At 39.8% G+C, this 25,744-nt stretch overlaps 1 protein-coding gene across 1 annotated transcript in view; it reads right to left on the reverse strand.

Moving 5' to 3' along the window:
• Window positions 1-25,744, reverse strand: part of LOC138196192 (gamma-aminobutyric acid receptor subunit beta-2) — a 56,423-nt gene that overhangs the window by 24,850 nt on the left and 5,829 nt on the right. Inside the window, exon 4 of the mRNA XM_069146000.1 lies at window positions 4,001-4,221. Within this exon, the coding sequence (XP_069002101.1) occupies window positions 4,001-4,221 (221 nt within the window). The remainder of the gene's footprint in view (window positions 1-4,000; window positions 4,222-25,744) is intronic.

Raw genomic sequence — 25,744 nt, forward strand, 5'->3', positions numbered from 1 at the left:
TAATCTTCTCTCTGCAGTTGTGATAAGACATTTTCAGATTTTGTCCAATTTTTATGTTAAATGTTACGTAGCTTACTGCAGCACAGCATTGGTTTTAGGGTCAGTTACGCGCTGTGAATTTTTCTCGGTAAAAACCCACCCAAAAAAACAAACAAAAAATTGTTCTGCACAAAATTTCCCTGGGTTACCTCGGATATTAAGTTAATCTGGAGATAGTTCCAACACCCAATGAAACAACAAATTGTTGTATTTGTATTTTTTTTGTATTGAATAAACAAAGTAGACACAATATGAGTGTGCTTTAGATGTATTGTGAGGCATATAATTTAAACTTTCAAAAGAGCCATGCTTAATGTTTCTCTCTGCATTTAGTCTATATTTAAAGCTAATCATCTCTTCACTCTGCAGCCTCATGATTAATTTACACAATTCCCAAAATGTCGAACAATTAACACTAAGTTTGTCTCTGAATTGGAATACTGAATACACTGCCTGTATTAATGTTGCATATTTTCAGTCTTATATTTACCCTTAATATATCAGTATTATTATCAGAGTATATTAGCATTTGGATATCTTCAATTCCAATTCATACTTGATTTTCTTCCATGTATGGTTTGTAATTTGATTCTACGATGTCCCAACTGTCATCCCATGGACCATTAAAGTTTCATGTGTTCTAATCTAATCTATTGGCATAATAAATTAAATAACTGCATAATTTTTATTAGGCGACAGTAATATGCTGTAGCTGCATGTGCTGTGTGGATTTATGAGCACTCACTGACATGCGCAAGATCCCATGACCCAATTTTGGATTTGTAAAAATCTGGGCATCCTACTTACATGATATTGAGTGTCAAGGGTGATGGATTTCTTCCCCCAGTTTCAGACTAATCCTACTTCATCCAAAGTAATATTTGCACTGACTTTGTGTCATAAGTTCTGCAGTTCATGGGGAATGTTCCATACTCCGAGTGATTATGGCTTTTTCATCTGCATATTGGATTCAATGCATGACTTGATACTGCAGGTTATCCGTTTCAACTCAGATGGCCTGACACAAGAATTATTTGTTCTATTTGAGTTCTATTTCAGTATAATCTGACCGGCACAATCTGCTGCTGCCTCTAGCTTTCTTCTGTTCGCTTTTGCCCACTTGCCATTCCAGACAATGAGCATGTTGGCTCTGAATCAAGAGAGAAACCCACTGACACAAAGATCAAGCACCAATCATATTAAATGATCAGGAGGAGCTCTTGTAATAGATCTCACATTAAGACCCATGCGACTGAAAGTATTCAGGGACATAAGTGACGAAGTCAAAATGTATCTGCAATTGACTTTATTAGAAAGGCATTTGATTTCCTCGGGAAGAAAGAAGATCTTAACAAATCTGTCTCCTGGAAACTGTTGACATTCAGCCGCCGTGGTCATGGCTGCATGGAGAAAAGGAAAGAGGTGCCATGACGACCAGAGCAGCTGCTCTAAAGGTCTAAATACTGAAAAACTCCCACTCAAACACTGGAGCTTCCACATCTGTCCATCCATGCTCAATCACAAAACAGTGAAGCACGTGGCTATGATTAGTGATTACACTGTAAAGACTAATTTGTTATTGTTAATATTACACTTTGAAACGCTTACGGGCAATATGTTCTTAATGTATGGATTAGTCTGCCTAATTTAAGTGCCAGGCGGGTTTAATGACCCAGGGTATATAATTGTGTTAGAGAAAGGATCCATGAACATGAAGAATGCTTATGTTAAAAAAAATTAAGTTTAACAGGAGGATTTGTTTTTTCACCAGGGGGTTTCAAATCAATGATCAGGTTAAATGATAGACAAAATCCCAAATATAATACAATATATTTTTACAGTTTACAATATCTTTGTTTATGTTTTCATCTTTTTATTTTTTGAAATTTGAAGCTTCTGCACTTTATCTTTACAATTAAATTGATTAAAAAAAAAAAAATCAACATTTTAGTCCAAGAAAATGTAACATTCACTACTTTTATCCATCTCAAAAGAGTTTGATTGCTCTTCTTTCTCTGTCTATCCACCAAATCCACCCATGAATACTGGCGAAAAAAATACATCTGCACATGTAAAAATAAGTTTGTATGTGTCTTAAGAGTGGCAACAGTCTTATTTAGGAATAATTGGTGCTCACTCTGTCAATTAAAAAATTCTGAAAAGAGATTTGGTCATATAATTGTTCACCTATTTTTATTTTGTGAGAGAAAAATGTTTTTTGTTTTTTTTACCCGAGTTGTCATTAATTTTGATGTTATCGAAATATTATATGAACTGACCTTATGCAATAGACCTGTGCAAATATTAACATATTTAATGAATGCTGTAACAGGGAAGTGGGTAAGTAATGAAGATGGACAACAGCACTGAAGGACACAGAAGAACAAGAACAGAAAGATGTCTCTAATCCCCTGCTTAATACCTCCCTCTCTCATGCTATATCTCGTCTCTCGATCTCTCAATTTAATTTCACTCTCCCACAGCACTGCCATGATGGCCATTAAGATGTTATGATTTTCAATAACTTTTTATGGAGTTTGGGCATCAGAGGCCTATTTGCAAAATGAACTGATGAGACATCAGTGAGGTGTGAAAAGTGCACCGTCATCATGTTAACTTTGAGAGGTTGAAACTCAGAGGAACGGGTCAATCAATTTATATCATACAACGGGGTGTTTTTGTCTCTGTCATCTGGAAAACAGCTGCGATCTGTTATATTAACCATTAAATTAAAAAAAAAATAATCTAGTCTTATGCAAAAATTTCTGAATATAATGATCTCCCCGAAGAAAATTTTAAATAAAAGACCAAACTTAATGGTTTTTAAAGGCTGCACTCCAAAGTTTGTATCTATGAAATCTTGCTGAATGTTGAAAGCCATCACTGTAAAAAATTACCACCATATGCTCTTTAATTGGTCTTTAGCAGGGAGCATGATGGAGATGAATGGATGATTCAGTCATCTTACCATATCATATTTAAAGTCCAACTGACAGTAGTGATTCTACTTTGCAGTCAGAAATAATATCAACAATCACAATACAAAAAAAATTGTATTTGAGTGGGGGAAAAAAAATAAAATAAAATGTGCTTTTCATTTAGTCCCTGAGGTGTTGTGTATGTGTAAACATTTGATTGACACGGAGCCGGCGAGCTGAGCAACATCAGGGGACTGGAGACGTAAATAAACTTGAGCTGAAAAGTGTGACAGAAAGTGTTTCGTTAGTGGTGGTATTGACGATGCACGAATCACACCAGCATCTAAACTAACTGAAATTACATTTAGGGTTTTTAAGCATTGTAATGTGCTGACTAGCGAATTAGCCTGCGAACTGACTTAAGCCGTGCACATGCCTGGTGGATTTTGAAACAAACAGAAAAGCCATTTAATATCAGTTGAACTTCAAGGATTTACACCGGCACCTATTCTAAGTGCAAATCTTTTAATTTTTTTTTCACCTTTACTTTTGGTGGTTGTATAAATTATGCGGAGACTTTGCTAAAGAGTTGAATTTAGCATTGCATAAGCCTTTACCTGATGATGTGCACATGTCCTGTAAATGAGGACACAAGTAGGTCACTTCATCAACATTTTAATTTTCGCTCAGGGGCAATATTGCACCTCACATCAGTAGTTTTCTTCATCTGGTTTTAATGAGCTAATTACTGACTTGGTCCAATGCAGCAATGGCTGACTCATTGTTACATTAGAGCTGCGATTAATTTGTTGTGGTTTTTTGTTGTTCTCCCAGGTTGTCTGTGTAATTAAGAATAGAAAGTACGCTGACAATGGATTAAGTGTGAAGTGTTTGACAACACAGAGTAGAAATAAATTGCGCTTGTGCAGCGTAGTCTATCATTATCTGGTACCGTACTCATGCAGGGTTTGCACATGTAAAAAGTAAACCCCTTTGTCTTGTTGAGTAGTCAAACGTGTTATTTTAAGAGATTAAAATCTCACCTTAGACCGTACAATACGGTGCCATCCGGGTGCAGTCGGATCATTCTATTTTTCACTGTGACACCGTGGACAAACGATTTCTTGTCGTTGAGGAAGTAGGTGTCGGGCACCCAGAGCTGGTCAGCCACCCGGTTATCTAAGGTCAGGTTCAGGGGAATCTCAGAGTAGGACAGCCGCTTGTCTCGCCAGGCCTGCTGGAAGTACATTGTCAATGTGTAGTCCTGTGTGCACAGAAAGGGGCAAAGGAGGACAGAGAAGGGGGAATAAAGCAAGAAAAAAAGGATGACGAGGAGGATGAAGTGGGAGGAAGAGAGGCGAGATGGGGAGAAAAAGACAGAAGAGACGGGTTACTCCAAAAAAGCAAGCATTTTACACGGTAGTTCTGTAACACTTTACCCCCGCAAACTCTCAGATGAGATCAGACTAGGCTTCAATATTGGATGAAGTTCGCTTTAAAGCAAATGGACCAGTAACAGGACAGGCCAAAAAAAAAAACTCTCAGTACAAAGCAATAGGGAATTCCTTCTGTTCATAGAAACATGAGGTTAAGACCGACGGTGTGAAAGTGTGTGTGTGTGTGTGTGTGTGTGTGCGTGTGCGTGTGCGTGTGTTTGTCAGAGGGGAAGAGCGGCAGAGACAGAGAGACAGATGGTTTGGGTTTAGTGCGTGTGTGTCAGTTTGGGTCTGTTAATATATGATAAAGTGATATAGCATATGTGTACGGCTTGTTCCGTTGGTTTATCATGTGCACACACACGCACACACAGACAAGAGAGAGAGAGAGACCACATATATCAGGCAATTTAAAATAACCTTCAGGCAACCTCAAAAATCACTTATACAAACTACCTATATGCTCTATTTGCTTTGATAGTAGCTGTCTTTCTGGGATTAGGAATTGTTTGTGGAATGGGTTCACGCTGCGGTACTTGCGTAACATATTCACCCATTTCCTTGTGTTTGTTCGTCCCAGAGCTAGAATGGTCGACCATCGTCTCACATCACATCAAGTAGTGCACAGACAGCACACAGCCTTACAGGGGCTGGATATGTCTGCTTTACATAGCACAGTCAGACGTCAAAGTGTAATGGACACAATATGTATGCATGTGTTTATTTATTTCATTTGCATCATTGAAGGTACAGCGTCGAGCTTTTGAATCATAGCTATGCTATACTATGCAAACATTTTGATGAGTTTCATTCTCATCTCAAGACTTACATGCATCTGTGCAAGGTTGCAAGCATACGAGGATGCAAAGCTAATTCCTGCCGATGCTATCATGCGGTTTTGCTCATCAAGAGTTGGCAGGGGTATGAATGGTGTACCATAGCAAACGAAAAAGTGGAGAAGAGGACGGCAGCGAAGTAGCGGACATTAATGTAAAGAAAGTGATAAAGACAAACTAAAACATGATTAAAAAACAATACATTCAGTGTAATCTTAAAATTGTAATTCAAAGCATATGCATACAACTGTTTAATGTCAAAGTTGTACTAAACATAAAGGGGATGCCTTTTCTTTGGTGTCAGGCGCATGCACACAAACAACCTGAAATGCATACAGCAGCTTAATAATGTATAAAGAGATAGGGGAAGCTTGATAGTTTGCACAAAAACATTCCCTGATGGTAAATCTAGGACACGTTAAAAACAGTCAAGCCAGCAGTAAGACGCTCATGTTGTTCAGTGAAGGAAGAAGCCTACCAATCATCCATGAAAAACTAAGTTAAATAAACTTGCTGTCTCAAGGAACTTTTTTTTGTCATGACTGGCACATCCACTTCCTGGCAAAGAGGCTGAACATGCATTTTTGAATACTGTATGCCCGTTGGCTACAGATCTGACATCCCACAGCACCTTGGGAACTGGAAGCTTGCATATTGACTGGATGGACTCAGGGAAATGGGAGCAGCTTTTCTCACTGAAGTCCTTGTTTGACTTAAATAGGTTTTGTCATGTTGTTGTTGTTTGTAGCTTATTTGGCTGGAGGTGCTGACAACCACGAATTTGAGAACCACGTTTTTCAGAAGACATAAGTAGTATAATGGCAATTCTGGCATTCTGCACTGTAATTGGACTTGGAATGGGAACAAAATGATTTGGGGAATTCCGGGGACAAACACTATATTGGATTGTTGAAATTTCCATTTTGACAGCCTTTTTTTTTTTTTTCCACACATGAAAGAACCGCTGGAATGTCATATCTAGGGACAGTTTGAAAAGAAAAAAAAAAAAAAAAAAAAAAAAAAAAAAAAAAAAGAGGTAGGAGAGGCTTAATATAGTATGTAGGGAAGACTGATGCAAACACAAGTCAGTAGGATCCAACATCAAAGACATAAAAAAAAAATAGCAGAATAAACACGTAGCCTGTAGTTTGTTTTTAATCTTTTTCACATCAGATAACTGTGGAGGTTCTGAATACTCGAGTAGCCTCAGACTTGCACCAACGGATCCCTGGCTGCACGTGCTTGCCTTCCCGACACTTCCATCCCTGGTCGGTGGTTATGTAACAGCTCACACTCTGCTCTTTCTGGCATGCTGTGCACCACAGCACGTGTGGATGAAGAGATGCTTGTTGCCATGCCATCCTCCTAAACTATCTCCTCTGCACTCATCAGTGCACAGCATCAAAATAGATGGATTTACTGTGATGTATGATCCATCGGAGAGGCGTCTCTACCGCTCCTTCTTGTGAGCGTGCACATACGCACAAACACACACACACACACACACACACACACACACACACAGTATCCTTTCCTGTCATGGCAGACACGTGGACCCCGAAAATGATTTCAGCGTTCTTTCTCAGATCATCCCTTTTATTGATACTGCATCAAGAAATGATGCATGCGTTACACATCTTAAAAATGTCTGTTCTCCGCATGTGCGTGCGTATCAATGTATTCTGGATACGTGGGTTTGCATAGACATTTGTGCTGTGTTTGTTTTCGTTGTGCTTCAGCGATTACCGCCCCGGCTAAATAGAGACACAAGAAAAACAATGCAGCTGTGGTTTTCACCCGGCAGTGTCAACTGTGCAAGTTTTCTCAACGTCATGGAATCCTCGGCAATATGTAATAATAAGGATTACATAACAAGAGTCGAGAACTTGTGTATATTACATCACATGGAGCCTGAGCACTCATAACAAGCATCATCAGTAAAAATCCATCAGCATTTTTGGCACATGCAAAATGGTCCCCACCACAGAGTCCACTTTTTGAATCTGAAGTACCCTTGAGTGGCCGCGTATTTTTGTATTGTTAGGGGAAAAAAAAGAAGACAGCCATGGCGGAGTACGATGGGCGTTAAGTGACATGGGGCATCATTATTAAACTGAGCGAATGTTTCTATTGACCTCCCGGAGAGCCTATTATTGCAGGCCCATGGACTTGAGGAAGTCGTGGTTTGCTTTGTGGGACCGGCCCTGAGGCGGTACCACTGTGGCTAGTTGACTGTGAACATAAAGCTCTACTCAAAGACAGCTATAGTAGGTCTCTCTTTGTCTCTGTGGAAAAGGGAGGGTGTAAATCACCAGAATAACTGCATCACTTGTGTGCGTGAAAGTGCAATGGAGGCTGTTATAATGAGCATCAGTACATAAACTATATGCTGGCGAGAGAGAGAGAGTGGGAGGGAAATGGAAAATAGACAGAGAGTGATGTAAGAAGAACGATATTGAATTTATGAGTGCAAAATATGCTGCGCTTCCAAGCTGCCAAAAAGAGGACAATACAAAGTCATCATTAAATTCTCACACTCAAAGCTATGACAGGATCCATTGTGACTAATAACTAATATGCACTTCCATAGCAATCCAACTGTGATAATATATTTCCTAAATTTTAAAATGTCTTTGTTAAGTATTTTTCTTACTGATCTTTGATAGATATTTTCTGGTCTAAAATCTTTCAGTTCATAATTTACAGAACGGATAATTATACGTGGAAACAGTAGAGTGCTATCCTGAAAAAGCAGTCGAAATCTTACATATGTGAAAAAAATATAACACCCCTTAACGTCATATGTTTTAAGCTGAATACTCTTTATTTGTTTATTCCCATCCACTTACTTTTGTTTTTTTATCATATATATGTGTCTTCATCTGCATTTGTATAATTTTAAAGAAACATTAGGGTAACAAAACAAACATTTTAACAAGCAGTGTGAAGTACAATTAATGTGTCTTCTCAGCACACTGGCACATGGACTGGAGCAGCTTCATCATCATCAAAAGCTTTTGCATGGCTGCGCTCCACTGCCGGGGGAGAATCTGGTGCTGTAAGATCATTTCTATACGGTGTGCTGACTCTGCTCACCTGCCCCGCCGTCGGCGTGCTCTGCCACACTCAGAGAGGTTACTGTCATCATCACTCTGGAGTAGCTCGTAGCTATCTCAGCGAGTGAGATGCAAATGGGACAGGCTACAATTATTCGGCAGTGCATATTGAAGTAAGTCCTTTGACCTGCCCATCATCTCCAGTCATCTTCCTCAAAGCTACATGCGGGTGACAAACCTCGAGCAGTCGTAACAAGCAAGGTCCTCTCAGATATAAAAGCAGTTTATGTTGAATGCAAGCAAGTAGCTGATTTGAAAATAGTTCAAATGTGGCTGTGAAACATGAATAAACAACTTAAGCTAAATGTTTAGTAAGATGTGCTTTAGGCACTAATGCTGTTACGGAAAATTAAACACTGAATTTTAAGACTCTTTTTCAGCGTGACACAGTTCTCAAAAAAGAAACAGGGGAGTCCTACTGAACTATTTAGTAGTACCGACAAATGTAATCTATATTGAGAACCGAATATCCTCAGTTATTCAACTCAGATTCACCTCAGGTTCACTCGGATGCCGACGGATTCCAGCTCCTTTCTTTTTAATGACTGAATCACAAAGCTTTTTGAAGGTTGATAAAACTTCCACTTTAAAGATAAAAAAAAAAAAGTACATCCTTTTTACTCAAACATATACATTAGATGAGGGAACTGCTGTAAAACTTGTTTTTTTCTATTGAGATATATGAAGATTAAATTGAACGCTCTCTTATGTAAAAGGTTGGGGCTGAAACTAAGTGAATCAACTGATAATCACCAGATCTGCGTGGCACAAATGACTTCATGCCCAGGCATAATTATTTGGATTATTTATTATTATTAATTATGTTTCTAAACTAAACATATAATCTGCGACAAAGCCCGACCCACAGGCTCTGTAATCCCGTCCAGATGACGGTCTCCCTAAAGCAAGTCTGTAATGGTGTGTTTTTCTTCACTGAAAGGGCATATTTTACAGCCGCAGTCAGTGTGTGGGCAGATTTCTCAGACGAAGGCAAAGGTTCCAGACAATTTTATTTGCAGTACCGACTTGGTCAGTCAGCCCTTCAGGCAGCTAAATTGTGCAAAATTGCTTATTTGTATTTCATGCCATGAATTACAGTTTAAGCATCTCGCATTGCTCAAATAAAAAGCAAGTCGCAGGCTTTGTGCTGGACAAGACTCATCTATGGCAAACTCAGCCTCTCAAGCATTGTCCCTCACTACTACAGAAAAACTAGAAGTCCAACTTCCTTCTGTGCATCTTTTCTAAAGAGATTAGTGAAGATCAGTAGTTGTAAACTTATGGAGAACAAAAAACAATTGGAAATAATAATAATAATAAAAAAAAAAGATGCTGCAGCTGCCCACAGTGACCTCGTCAACCCCACTCATCCTCCAAGCTGCCCCGAACACTAACCCTTGACATCTCATCCCCACCCCCGCACAACATGGCCTCACTCGGACTCAGAACAACACGCAGAACAAACATCAGACTTATTTTGTTGGACTTGTGTCATGAGTCCTCACTTAAACCTGACTTGATTGATCACATGTTTCTTTTTGTGTTTTGAAAGAAAAGCATTTCTAAAGAAAACCAATATTCCCATCAGTAGCTGGTGGAGAGTGAATATTCAAATTCAACAAATATCATATCATGTCAGAAAAAGACAAAACAAACTTAAATGCATAAATCGATCCACGTTGCCTCCTCCTTATCTGTGAATATAATTGTGATCATATAAAGTCATGTATCTTGAGGAGGAGTACAAAGGTGGAAGATATGCTGGAGGAGAAGAAGAGGAAGGAAATCAGGGGAAAATGTTGAGAAGAAGTTGGGAGTGATGACTTTTGATTGTTGGAGAACAAGGTTAGACAAAGAGGAATGGAGGCTTACGTCTGCGGGGAGAGAGAACATAAAAGAGGATCAGAATGAGGATGACTAAATTGTGAGTACTGGTTATGGTTATATATCTCTTTCTTCCCACTTCTCTTGAAGCCAGTTATCCATTTGAGCGATGTGGAATGGTGTGGTGAGTTTGCTGGAAGGGACAGGGGGGTGTGGGAAGGTTTTTATAGGGGGGGTAAATGAAAGGCATTGGAAAGCTCAGTGGAGCAGTGATGCAAATTGCTTTTATTCTCACAGCTCTTCACTTCCAGTCTCTGATTTCAGCATCAGGAATGACCTCCCTCTGCTATGTTTTCCCTCCTCCTCTTTCATACTTCTCATCTGCTCCATGCATTTATTTTTTTCTCTTTCATGCAATCATACCCCCCCCCCCCCCCATTTGATCTACGATTTCCCCCACGCCATTTCACAAATCTCCCTCCATCTACTTCACCTTATAGCTTCCCCTCTCTCCTATATTCGCTCTCCATCTATCCATCTTAATCTCAGCGGAGCTCCTGTTGCATCTATTTGCATGTGGTAAAAAGAAGGGAGTTGGGGAATACATTGGATGTGAGTGTGAATGGCTTAGATGATTACCACTAAACAGACATACCTCGGGGAGCCGTCGGGAGAACGTGGCAGCTGGTGGATCAGCTAGATGGGTTCCGAGGGGCTCAATTCAGGATTCCAATTTTAATAGCTCCTCCTCAGTTCATTCCCAAAATACATTTTGCTCTCAAACAAAAGGACAATCAATCAACCAAATGATGTTTGGCCAAAATTACTGACTTGATATGCTACTAATATTGACAAATCATGTGACTATAATGTAATTCTGATCTTAAACAAGACTTTTGTTGATGGCGAAAGAAGTATATGTTGCTTTAAATCACTGCTATAGTGCTCTGACCTTGAAGAGTGGGGTTGAATCCTCAAGCAGCCTGACTACAAAGCCTCCTCTGCCTCGGTCCTCACTGTGTCTGCCTCACTCTCTCCTCTCCTTCTCTCTTTGGAATACCTTTAGTGAGGAGGAAATGCGATCCCTTCACCACTCAGCCATATGTCCATACCGCAGTCTATCATCCACGTACTTCAACTTCTCCAAAAGAAAAGCCCTCCAACAACAAGTGGCTTTCAATTTCCTGTCTCACATGGTCCTCATGCCACCAGCGACCTGGGTATGAGGGACCTGGCATAGGGCGCAGCATTTCCAAAGAGGCCTAATAATAAACATGCCCATCCCCGCAGAACTGAATGACATATATTCCCCAGTCTTTGGAGATCTGTGCGTGGAGTCCTTAGGATTCAGCTCTAGTATCTGGAGCAGCTTGTGCACTGCATGCAGTAAATCGACAACAGGAAAGCAGACAGGGGTTGCTGCAGGGGTTTTATTTGGCCCGTTTGCTCCAGAATAGATCATGTTGGTATTATTTCTTGCAGTCAGGCTGACACGAAAAAACATTATGTCATATATCTAAATCTATAAGAAATGACTTACTTAAGTGTATAAATATTGTAGAACATATTGTTGTCATAGTTGGCTAATTACTAAATTTAATGGATCCTTGTCAGAATTTAAAATGTATCTAAACTCTCAAATTTTGTTTTCATACATGACTCAAAATATCAGTATGATTGTAGCTGTAGTCACTCATTAATACATGTGCTTGATGAGGTGTAATTAGTTCATATTTTTGAGATAATAGCAACAAAAGATTCTGCTGTTAGACAGTGAGTGTGCATTTTTGTGTTGTTAATATTAAACTCCCCTGAGGACGTTACTCTGACCAAAGCTCTCAGACTGAGGACAGTTTGTATTTTTCTTCCCCTAAAGCCGTTTCTTTACTTTATGGCCTGTTCGAAACAGGATGACAGATTTCAATAAAGCTCAGACTCTTGTTTGTTTACTTGTACGGTGTCAAACCTCCATTTCAATCACAGGGCTCGCGTCTCTCTCTTTCTCAGTGTGTCTCGCCCCCTTCTTCCTGTATATATATCCCCTTTTCCCTCCGTACTCTTTCATCATTTACTTTGGCCTGGACATACTGTGGCTTTCAAGAGAGCTCGCTGAAGGTGAATCAAATTTAGAGGAACCTTTTCTTTTTTTTCAGAGTTTTCCCAAAGCAGAGGTTTGCAGCTTTGCCAGTTGGCAGTCGTGCAACTTAACTGACTACATACAATTTATTAGAGTCGATTGGAGCATCTGCAGGCCCTTTTGAGTCCCTGGAGAGGAGTAGAGTGGAGTGGCAATTCAGAGAAGGGGCCAGTGTGGAGGGGATGATGAGCAAGGTAAGATAGGGCAGAGCAGGACTCAGATTATTAAGGTACTTTTGAGTCCCGCAGGAAGACAGAGGGTGGAGGGAGGAGGGAGGGGGTTGATTGAGTTTTCAATCTCAGCTGTCATTCACACAAGATGGAAAGTTAGCTAGCCAAAGGCACGAAGGACAAAAATGAGTCCATCTCTGTGCACATCATTTGTCCCACTTAATGCTTCTCCTGCTTAAAGAGTTTGTGTGTGGATGTGGATGTGGATGTGGATGTGGATGTGGATGGGGGGGGGGGGGGGGGGGGGGGGGGGTCATGGACCCACGCAGACTGAATATATGCTTGTCGTGTGCAAATAAATATGCTATGCCCGTTTTACTACAAAACTCGCCAAATTTCTGCCTTCCTGGTGCTGCTATGGCTCCAGACATCTGTCATTTGACTTCCCCACATACACTATACACATACAAATATACTGATCCATTGGAGACGTCCCACATCTCGTGCATTATGGAAGTCTGCTGAGCTGAGGAAGAAGCTGCTTGCTATTCTAACAGAGTAGCAAAAAGCACACACCACATGTACACATTGTCAACAATGAGATAATGCAAAATATAGACAATCTTTCGATCGATGGCACATATAGAGGCAGAGTGAGAACAAAACAACTGGTTATCAGTGTATATCTGAACCACAAATCCAGTTTATGTATGTGCCTCTGAGTGTATGTCTCTTTGTATAGAGTTGTGTGAGTCGAGATTTGATGGCCTGCATACAGTATCTCCTTGAGCAAGGACACCCTTGAAGAAGCAATATCTCCTCACAGTTGGACTGACCTACAAGAGACGCAGGGGTGCTTTCGGGGTTTCAGCTGTGCGCGTGTGCGTGTGCGTGTGCGTGTGTGTGTGTGTGTGTGTGCGCGCGGCAATGACATGCAAGGATAACACCAGAAACATGTTATTGTGGAAAGTAATTCAATCCATTTTCACAGCACTACTTTCCAAAAAAAATCACAGAAAATCATATTGATGCGAAGGACATGAAATAGTTGCAGAACAATTCTTCAATACAACAAACGATTTCTTTTAACTGTGGGGAACGGATGGCTAACAAACAGAAAGTTGAAAGGCTTTCACTCAAACTGGCTGGAAAACAAACTACTGGAATCACGAGGTAATGGTGCAATGAAGAAATGAAGAAAGTTTAATTCAAAGTTTATTTTGAAAAGTCTTGAAGAATGAACTTAACATGCAGCTCGGTGAGAGATTCTGTGTCACTGCGACAGTGCCAACGTTTCTAAAGTCACTTTGTAGCTCTTTAAACACCAAATGAAATCACATTACCCTCCTCTCTGTTGGAGTTGTTGCATATGTCTCAGCACAAATTGCAGTGTAACCCTTAACAATCAGCACTTTTGTTGCGCGACGACAATTTTATTTTTCATATTCTTGTCCTACTTCTTGCTCTAAACACTAAAACTTTACACGTGGAACCACTTGTACTTTGAGAGAGAACGAAATTTGGCATCACATGCAAACAGTAGTAATAATAAATTGATGTGAGCATCAAGAGTCCTTAATATTCACAGTACTCCAGATCTAAAGTGCATCTCACACAAGCGCACGCATGCATCATGTTCAGCACTAATCCCTCCAATGTCATTTGTTTTTCCACAGAGTTGTTCCTCTCCTCATTTCACCCCAGCTAACCTCTGTAACTCTGGACTGGTGGGAGAGATTAAGACTTGTTTTTCATTTTATTTCCACTGGCAAAAACAAGTATCTCCAATCCCAATTTTGCTTAATGTGTTTGCATTTTTTTTTAGAAACATAATTGTTTCAAATTTGATATTGATGAAATAGAGGCAGACTGGCTGCATACAGTGGCAAAACATATGTTGAAATTACCTGTTTTTCTCCATTAACTGGATTATCTGATCTTCATCTGGGTCACAAGCATACACGAGCACAGTGTGAATTAGTTAGTAGCACATGCACGGATAAGCAATAATATCAAACAAGTAGCTGAGGCACAAAGCTGAAAAATTTTCAGAATAGGACAATTCTTTATTACAGAGCTGCTTCAGCTCAGCCATATTCTCAGGATATCTGGTGAGAACAGTTATCTTAAGGTCATTCCACAGCATCACTATTGGGTCAAGGTCCTGGCCAGTCCAAAACACGGATTGTCTTTGATTGTAGTCATTCTTTAGTCGGTCTACCTAGATGTTTAGGTTCACTGTCCTGCTGCGTCAACCACCTCCTACTGATCTTTAGCTTGCAAAAACCTATTCTAACATAACCTTGACAAACTTGGGAATTAATTTTCCCCTAGTTTATGATATGCTGTCCAGGTCAGCAGGCAGCCCCAAATTATGCCATCATGTCACTAAAGGAATGCATTTTTATGTTGATATGCTATTAGCTGTTACTTTGGGATTCTTTTATAATTCATTGAGCAATCTGCGTTGTGCTTTTGGAGCCATTTAAGATGAATGCTCACTTATGGGACAGTATTCAATAAATTAAAACTCCTATTAGGTGTTTGTTAGCCTATCTTCGGAGTAGAAATTTGTTTTTTTCTTTTTCTAGCCAACAATGTGAATGAATGATGTAACCAATATGTACAAAAACAATTCAGTGATTTGTATGTTTGTTAAAATAGATTGTGTTAAATGAAGGTCTGACCACAGTTCAAGACACATTTATAAATGCAAATCATTCCTAAAGGTTCACTTTCTTTTTCAAGCAATAACATAACTTGTTCCACTTATACAGTCAATACAAAACCTACTTCTCCACTGAAGAAGAAAGGGTTATAATGGAAAAGTCGACTACTTCCTCTGGCCTGTTTTCCTGTGAGCGCTACCACCACTTACCAGTCAATAACAACTGCAAAACCGTAGACATATAGAACACACTTAGGAAATCCCAAGTGCAACAGTGTACTTATGATAGGGATCACTTACAGCAATCCAAAACGGACATCCATTTCTTTGCATAAAGAGATGCACAAGAGGAAGAACTTACAGTAATTGGAGGAAAAGCACTTCAAAACACGTACATGCCTGGCTGACCTCAGATCTAGGTTTTCTTTTCTCTTCATCTTTTCCTTTAATACTTCATCACAGCTGAAAATATGAGGCTGAATAATTTAAAACGATGGAAACTGTTTCAGGCTTCATCTTTAGCATAATGTAAAACTCCCTTTAATAGCACAACAGACAACAGCAGCACTTGTTCTCGGCTATATTGTCCCAATTCCTGCAATCAAAAGAGAGAGGGAAGAACAAAGGAAGCTTCTACCTGAGACTCTGATCAACAAGTTTGTGGTGACAATGATTTTGCACTGTAAAAAAATTGACATTTCAACGAAAACTCCATTTGTAACGTGCTAAAATAAACACTGTTCGCGCTATATCGCTGAAGCCAAGAGCAACCACTGCATTTTCCCTCTCAACGCCACCACATTATCAGCTCACGGTGTCATGTTCAGCTGCTGTGAAAATAAATCCACACCCGCCGTCTCTCCTGTTTGGCCATTATCAACTTCTTGTATTTTGACAAGCTGTGATCAAGCAGAATCTAATCCTGAACGCCATTGACAGCTTGCAGCATGAGTTTCCACGTGCTGTGAAATCTGTGTGTTGGTGCCAGACATGAGCCAAGTCACGGTGATCCACAAGACCAGTTGTAAGACTGCGATGACAAGACACAGCAACCGGAACTATGCAAATAAATCTATTCAGCATAAAGGAAACACACTCCTTTAATCCTTAGAGCACAAAAATACTTTTATCTTACACAAATTAAATGCAAAGACCTTTTGAAATTGGCCAGTTGTTCCTGTTTTTTTTTTTTTTATCCATCTGTCATCCCCCAAAAGGGAGCTTTTTGGAAATGCTGTCCAGGAAAACTGCTGCCTTATGTAAATGGAGAAAAGTTGGTACCTATAACAATTACATCTTATTTCCAACCTTTGTACTACATGGGTAGTGTATTCAGAAGTGTTAAGAAGCTAATTAAGAAGATAATACAAATGTCATCTAACTTTGCGTAGTGGCCTGGTCCAAGTCAACATGTCCTCCAAATGACACACTTCGCGTCACATAACATCAAATCCAGACAAACAGACTACACAGACTTTACAAATACACTTTTCTAGAATCTGTGCCACCCTTCAGTATCAATATATCTGATGTCCATCCAGAACAAACATCTATAAATCCACTTCGGAATTTAAAAAAAAAAGGAGCTCCTTGTCTTGTATTCATACACAAACAGAAACTGCGGGTAGCCAAAGTTGTGAAGTGTGGCCCCATGGGTCATTATGAAACACTCCTGTGTCAAAAGACTTTCTCAATTATCATAACGGATTCTTTATACTCACTATATTTTCATCTCTTCCTATTACATCCTTCCAATTCTAAAGAAAAGTTATGCTATGGCCCAATAAACTATTCTGTATTACTGGATGACTAACAGTTACGCAGCATTTATTTAAAATGTGTTTAGACATATTTATTCTCTTTTTGGAGCAAATTCCAAATACAGAATTTAAATACATATAGTTTTTGTAAACTTAAGAACACAATACAGATCGAGATAAGTAGCTCCGTCTGGTACTGCTGTTACCTGGGACTTAAGGCACTATTTTGCTATGTCACAACACAGTAAATCTAACAGCTGAAGCTACACACACCATTTTGACCTCTGTTAGGTGAGTGGATGAGCCGAAATGAAGCAATCTCACTCTCCTCACACTTTATGTGATATCATACTGAGTGTGTCAGTCTGAACATGTTACCTTGATTAACAATCTAAAAATAGGACTCACACGGTGATGAGTGTTATCCCCTGAACACATCACCGGGCAGAGACGCTTACACACTCACAATCGGTTTCAGAAGAAACAAAGTCGACCCCAATTCGACTCGTGTCCTTTCTATTAAACAAATAACTACATTCATGAGTTGAGTACAATCGTTATTTGCAGCTTTTTTTTGTTTGCTTTTTTAAAGACACACACCTTAAAGGTCTGGGAGTGTAACAGATATAGAACTACTTTTAATAATGAGCACTTGGCCTGAAGCCATGTCAACATCTGGCTGAAAAGTACTCGTCAACACTCGTCAAAGGCAAATAGCTGTCAGTGAACATTTAGCACTGATTAACAACGGAGAGTATTGTCATCACACTGAGCCTTTGGGTTAAGGAATTCGGGAATTTCTTTAGCATTTCAAGTTCAGATATTTATCTTTCTTCATCAATTTCCAAGACAGCTTACTGTCTTACTTCACGTCAAATCATAAGACACAAGAGTTTCCGTGGGTATAGTACAGTAGGCTAGTCCTGGCTACTCTAGATGTGTGTCAGTACTTTCCTGAAGAAATATGAGGGTTCACACTGATGTGAAGTCAATCTCCTCTACGAGAAACAAACAATGCAGTTGCACTCGTAAATTATTTACATGTTCTGAAACCACAAGGCTTTGTTGCATTTGTATGTTTTGAATGTGGGTTTATTTACAATTAGAGGTGAGAATGAGTCATTTTGGGGGTTCAAATTGTTTTGTTCAGCTCTTTTAAAGATTTGCCGTGCCTGTAAGTAGTTTCTTTCTACTTGAAGCAAGGCTATTTTAAATTTTTTTTATGCACAACATGGTTTAGTTCTTCACCTCAGTAGTAAATTCTGGTTCAAATTGCTTCATTCTTCAAAGCCACTCTCTATTGAGTAATATGCACAACAATGACGTAAATGCAACTTTTAAGTAATTTTAAATCAACAGTGAGGGAAGCTTTGTCTCTAAAACCTACTGATTCGGTCACATAGTCTGTCCAGCTTTAGGATTCAGTGGGTTTATTTCTTACATCCTCAGAGGACACCTACCTCCAGTCAAATTTAAGGGGTCAAACCAAAGTCACAAATTGTACAGTCACATGATGTTTGTTGATGTGGCAGAAACAACCTGTCATCCTCTGAACTTTGACTGCTGAACCTTTTATCTGCCCCGAACAGCCAATGTACTTTATGAACTGTACAGAAATGAACGGTAAGCCAGCTAGTGGTGGACGTGTCAGAGGGAATGTCTGTGTTTTTGTTCAGCTCAGCCTTTGAATGAACTCAGAACTTACTCCTAATCCTTTCCTTACTGTCTCTCTCCTTTTGTGTCTACACATCTATAAATTTGAGTCATAAATCTCTGGGATAAACGCAAAGTATTCATTTACAGAAAGCCACATGGATGAATCACCTAGTACACACATCCCAAATTTGAGTCTAATTGCGCATTTCCATTGACTATATATGAAATCACGCCCCATTAACAATTAATTACATCCATTTGCTTTCCTTAGATCCAATTTTTCACTCCTAATATGTTTATGAAGGTAAGTCTATGAGAGGTTTTAAGAAGTAGGTGTTGTGACCGATACGGTTTTCACCACGACAACTCTGAGCTTGACTTGTGTGTGAACAGTAACACATAGAAATCGAGCAGTGGGGCCAGTGAACAGACAGAAGCCTCCTAAAATAGTAGGCTACCCGATTAACTCACTTCGATTTGTAACTCTGTCTAATCCACTGCTGCAGCAGGGCCCCAGCCTTGTGTCATTATCAAACAGGCAGCGAAAACACGAAAATATGAGAGAGAGCGAGAGAGAGAGAGAGAGAGAGAGAGAGATGGGAACAGAGGGACAAGCAAATGTAACAGAAGAGAGACATGGGACAGGTGTGAAAATGATTACCCTGCAATAAGTGGATGGCAAAATGTGGATGGCAAAAAGCTGTTAATTCCCCGTGCTGTGCCCACCGACAAGAAAACAAGATGCTGTTAGACCTACTGCTACAGGGGAACGGGCTGCTGTCTGCACATCCACCCCATCATTCACTGTCACAGGCAGCAGTGAATCAGATGCCTAACTAGTGTGCTTCTTTAACCTGGGGGAATTGATTACACGCCTTCCTTCCCCTGACATTTAGAGCTGTGGCACTAATTGTACAATAAGCAGGGTCTGTAACATTAATAACGATCTAAGGAGTATATCTGTGGCGCGCGCGCGCGCGCGCGCGTGTGTGTGTGTGTGTGTGTGTGTGTGTGTGTGTGTGTGTGTGTGTGTACTATGATGGCTGCCCTGTATGTTATTCCATTTATCAGTGTTAGGTGCTGCGCATCAAGCTTAAAAGATAATCAGATTTGAGTTGTTTAGCAGGACATAAAACGCACCGGCCTGATGGTGGTCACACACTTGAAGAATAACTTCACACACAACAAAGTGTAGCTGTGGGGTTCTTATGTGGCTTAATGGAGTCAGCTTTAAAAGTTTTAGAGAGCTTGTTTTGCAAAAGGGAACTGAGAAAGGGCTTATTTTTTCTTCAGAACCAAGGGGTGAGCGTACACCCACACTACAGCTGAATGTTCATTTACATAATGTTTTTCCCCACTTTTGTCTTTCTACATTGTGTCTGCAATTTAACAGGAAGTAACCCACATGGGTGTTGAATTAAGCCACACTAGCAGCTCTGTGAGGTCATACTGAGGCAAAGCAGTGCTTCAAGTGAAGTATCAACGTGGATTATTCTAGCAGGTAATGTTTAACTAGTCTTGCATTTTTAACGAGACTGTCGCTCACAGCTTCAATTTCTTCGCTGTGAATACAGTCTGGTAACTCGGCTCAAATTAACGTTTGCACAGCCACTCTGAATCAGCGACCAGTGTCGGTGGTTAAGCGCGTTTGTCCCGCCCCTCCTTCGCTGTGATTGGATGGCTGGTGACAGTGACGAGCACAGCGTGACTATTTTTCAACTCTCGGTGACCCTGAAATGTTCAGCGTTCAGTGCAGAATAAATACCCATCACCTCGTCAAGCTGATGCCGCTTAATAAAACAATTTTTTTTTTTTTTAGAACAAGCTGTACTCAGGAATAAACGCTTTGGTGGCCTTAGATAGTTGCAGCGGAGTGTCGGCAGGTTTTGTCGCATGCTGATTTGTTGAAATTAACCAATAATGAAAAGTAAGATAAGTAAAAATGAAACGACAGATGATTAATAACAAATGTTCAATTCATCCTGTTGGGAACACCTGAAACATAGTTAATGACAGTCAGTACCAAAGATGCCAACCTGCAGGCGGGAACCCTGAATGTCCGTATTATATTCTGTGATAATCCATTTGGCATCTGAATATTCTGTATTTCAATAGACAATACAAGTTCTGACCTGCTCATGGTGCTGGAGAAAAATATCAGTGAGAGTAAATTGCAAAGCAAATAATTAGTACTGTCCTGAGGCATGAGAATATAAAAGAGGGCATGTGGCAAGGGTGCAAACTGTGCTGAAACACGGAGGAAAAAAAAGGCAATTTAAAGGCCAAGTTTGGCCGACTGTCTCTGAAGAAAAACCTGTTGCAAAGACTGCTGATGAGACTTAAAGAGATACCTGCAGTAAGAACAGAAAATAATGGCAGTCTAATGCTTCAGTCACCATTTACTTCTTCTTTGTACACACAGTTTATGAGATTTTGGCTGCACATACAGCTGTGGTAATCTTGCCATGGCGACAGCTGCTCCATCTACCTCTCCTCCCTCTTCTTCTTCTAGTTCGTCTCACTATCCCCTGTGTCCTGAATACTGTAGTATCTCTTTCAGCTGTGCCATTACCTGCCCACCAGCCATTACTCTTGAGTTTTCTGTTTCCTGTTTGATACCTATCTCAATTACCTGCTTACCCAGATCTACCCCATCTGCAATTAACTCAATTAAAGATAAAGATGGTGCATAAAGAGCCTCTGCCAGGTTGCCCATGCTGTTTTGTTGCCTTGTTTTTGCAGCCTTCATTCTGTTCTCCCTGTTTATAGGACCATCTGCCTGCCTTTTGAGTAACTGCCTGTTACCATCACTAATATATATTTGTTTGCTATATCTGATTGACTTTGTTTCCAACTGTTACCCTGCCAATTTACCGGGTGAATACTTGATTATCTCTTGAGTTTAGGACTCCCACTCTGCAATCCAGTGTTGGAATTCTTCAATAATCTCTACATAATGATTGTTACTCTATTTGTGTCACAATAATTATTTTGCTACTACTTTAGTGTTGCTATTTTGCATTAGAAACTGTGTGAATACTAATTGATCATTACTAAAAGAAACAAATGTGTCTGAAAGAAAAACACGTGCAAATCTTTGTTTTGCTTATTGTCAACAAATCCCAGAACAAAACCAAAAACAACAATGCATTCATGGAACGTTCTGACCTCCCTACCCGGTCTGACCTCCATGCCTGTCAGCACCGGCCCCTTTTCTCCCACAAAAACTATAAATCTTTAAAAGAAAAAAAAAACAAACAGATACAGCTACATACTGTTGTGATTAAAAATACTCAAATTTCCAAGAAAAATCTACCCACTGTTACACAAACAAGAGCAAATACTGCATTTGTCGGGGACTATTTTCAGTCACGTATTAATCCACATGTCGGAAAGAACCAGATGGGATTTCAACCTTCCTGTCTGAAAGTCTGTACTCATCAGCTGGCCCCCATTTTCACTCAGATCTTAAACCGATCCCTGAAGCCTTCTAGACCGCCTGCAGTGTGTCTACCAGAAAAACAGGTTAGTGGATGATTCAGTCAACACGGGACTGCACTGTATCCTGCAACACCTAGACTCCCAATGGACATTTGCAAGGATTATGGGCTTCAGATCAGTGTTCGACAACGTCATCCCAGAAGTCCTCCTCTCCAATATCACCTAATTCAATGTGCATGCCTCCACTCGTCAGTGGATCAGAAATTTCCTGACAGATAGAAGACAGCAGGCGAGGACGGGGAAAATCACATCCAGCACCAGGATAATCAGCACTGGAGCCCCCCAGGGATTTGTTCTCTCCCCACTGCTATTCTCACTTTACCCCAATGACAGAACACAAGTCTGTTAAACTCCTGAAATTTGCAGATTGCATACGGATGGGAGGTACTGCTAGCACTGTGGTGCAGGCACAACAACTTAGACTCGCTCAAAACTGTGGAGATGACAGTGAACTTACGGATCCCGTGTCGACTATGGAATCCTTCAGGTTTCTGGGATCTAAAATCTCCTGGGACCTGAAGTCAGAAAACAATATTGAAATAATCATCAAAAGCAGAGGATGTACTTCCTGTGACAGCTCAGGAAGTTCAACCTGCCTAACGAGCTGCAGGTCCTGCTCTACACTACAATCATCAAGTCTGTTCTCTGCACATCCACCGTGGTATGGTTTGAACTGGCCACCAAACTAGATGGAAACTGGACGGAAACATACTATAATGGACAGTCAAGTCCTTTAGAAAGGTTTATTGATGCTGACACACCCACCATTCATTAGTTTGTACACAATCACAGTTGAAAAAGGGCAGGAAAATCACTACCGACTCTACACACCCTGAGCATAACCTGCGACGTCTCCCCTCTGACAGCCGCTACAAAGAACAAAACTATCAAGACACAAGAAACGTTTTTTCCCTCACCATCATCCAGATGAACAATTAAACCAGTCACTGGTCATTGTCAAATATACAGTAAATGTCACCATCAAAAACACGTGTAATTGTCAAATAAGTATTCAAGCAGGCTGCGTATACTTTATACAGACAAGCATGCGTGCATATTTAATATAGTCACTGACTACATATAAAGTATTTTACTTCTTCCTCATTTTGTTCTATCATCTAGATCATCATCATCACAACACAATCACCTCTTTCATAATTTATGTTGAGTTAATTGGTTCTACCAATGAGCAAACACCTAGCCATTTTATGTGTTGTCACTGCTGACATAAAAATCTTCTTTCCAGTATACAAACAACCAACTTCATGTCTATCCTTTCACACTCAAGTAGACTTTAAATGTAATCTAAACAGATAACTAAAACGCTACAGGGAGGAATATGTATCTAAACCTACTAGCATCAACAATGCAAGTTGGAGAGATTTGTATCAATGCTCTATTCACACAATTCCTCCACTTTTCCTTCACCCCCTCCTGCATCTTTCGTGACCGTCCTATGGGGTTTTCTATTTTCTGTATTTGTATGTATACAGCTTCTGTATAGTTTCACTTATTCTTTTCTCTTTCTCCCTGAATGTGTTGATGAGTGTAGCAGGCTGTTGCTGAAGCTCTTCAGGTGGGAAAGAGGAAGCCGGGTGGAAAATACAAGGCTTCATGAAAATGGCTATTAAAACAGGAAATTACAGAAGAATTTCCCTGAGAATATTTTGTCAGCTAAAAGCCACCATGCATCAAAGCCCAATAATAAAGGACTAAAATAGATTGTTCCGGTAAATGTTCCCTATAATGTAGAAGTGAACAGAATCCACCAGAACTACTTTTTTTTGAATGACCTCCATATCAGCTTTTATTAAACAGTAAAGATATAAAGGGAGTACATTTCATTGGGAGCATTTACACTGAAAGAATCAAGTTCCTACCACAACTTATCAAATTAATGATAGCATTACTATGTAGTGAGGGACATTCTTCATTTCCAAAAATGTGCTTCCATTCATATGTCATCAGAGGACAAGCAGTGCTAACTTGACTATTTTCAATGCATTTGCAGTGGGCTGATTAAATGTTGCAAATTAATGCTTTGAATTTTAGGAGGATTTTTTGACTTTTCTGAAATCATGGATCCATCAAAACGGAGAGTGGACTGGAAGCAACACGACACACAAAGTAAATTCTCGATGGTGTGTCTTTAGGCTGCTTGTATGTGCATTAATCAATATTTCTATATTAACTCAAATGACTAATGTGAGAGGGGTCACTTGTAATAACGAACTTTGCACTTTCCCTTTACCCTCTGTGGGGCTGTTTAGTGTCTTTCAGCTCATCGATTTTGTTTGACGCCTTGTGACTTTGCTGTTTTGTTTTTGTTTACTTTCACTGCTCCTAACTAATCAGTTTCATCTGCAGTAAGCAGCTGTTTTCACGCAAAAAAAAAAAAAAGCTCTTAAAAAGCAAATGTATGCTATCTTGGTTAAATTTGTCTCTGCTCCGTCTCTTACATAATTCAAGCAGCAACTTTCCTGGAAGCTCTGTGAACATACCAGTTCGTGAAGAAACATGGCCGGGGACTAGTGGGGGGATTAGGATTTGTGAATGTGTGTATGTTCATGAAATAACAGAGAGAGAGTGTGTGTACATTCTCGCTAGAGACACCCTAAGTGTACAAGTATGTCCATGTCTGCCCTATGCTTGTAGGCTTAATATAGACTGAGGATAAGGAAGAGACATTCTCACTACAAGAGTCACTCCAGAGCACTTTTGACCACTAAAACCTTTGATGCAGCAGTTTTGAGTGGTGAACATTTAAGACAACTCAAGAATTTGAATTATATGATTATAACTACAGCACATTTTTAAAGAAAAACACATTCAATGTGCCTATTTTTGTTTAGAGAATTTCCTCGTGTTGCACAATATTCAAACCAAACATCTTAAACTGTGCCTGTCTGATAAATACTTTATCGTCTACGATTGAATCTAGAAACTGAGATCAATCCCTATTGGCTCATTATAAGTTGTAAATATAGAATGGACATCATTTTGATAGTTTGACAGTTCATTTTACAATGGGACAAAAAAAGTCAGCGTCTTCATACATTCACAGATTTTAATTGACTTTAGCACATTTCTTTCCACAATTGGAAGGTGCATCAGACTGAGAATCTTCACACCTTCGCCTCTACAGTTTCACTAGTTATTATGGAACCAGCATGGAGATAATATGAGCACTGACAAAGACTGTGCTGATCAACCTTTGTGTAATTTTGTTGAGACCCCACCAGTGTACAGCGTCAAAAGAGAAAATATTTACAGAATTCTTTCAAGAAAAGAAGTCGCATTCATCATCTTCAATGATTATTTATGGGATCTATCAACTGATGAGCATTATTACCATTTTTATGCCCTGATTAAGGTGATGTTTTCCTCACCATTGACATTATATACGAGGTGTAAAAAGCTTATACCCGTGGCACGGAACCCTATTTAAATTAATATTGACTTCAAGTCCAACTTATTGGCTAATGTCAACTTCACATCACTTTACACTTTCCGCCCACATCAGCAACAGGATATTGAAAGTGGCTGTGAGATAGAATTAGAAACAACTATGTATGCAGACTTAATATCATTTTAAAGTTGTTAGGTTTGGATGAGATATTACGCAACACCACATAAGCGCTTCCACAATCTTTCTTCCCTTTTATTATCATATGGCAAGCAAT

This window comes from Embiotoca jacksoni, unplaced genomic scaffold (assembly GCF_022577435.1).
Source record: "Embiotoca jacksoni isolate LCO1_2020_lvr unplaced genomic scaffold, fEmbJac1.0.p SCAF_13, whole genome shotgun sequence".
Classification (NCBI taxonomy): Eukaryota; Metazoa; Chordata; class Actinopteri; family Embiotocidae; genus Embiotoca; species Embiotoca jacksoni.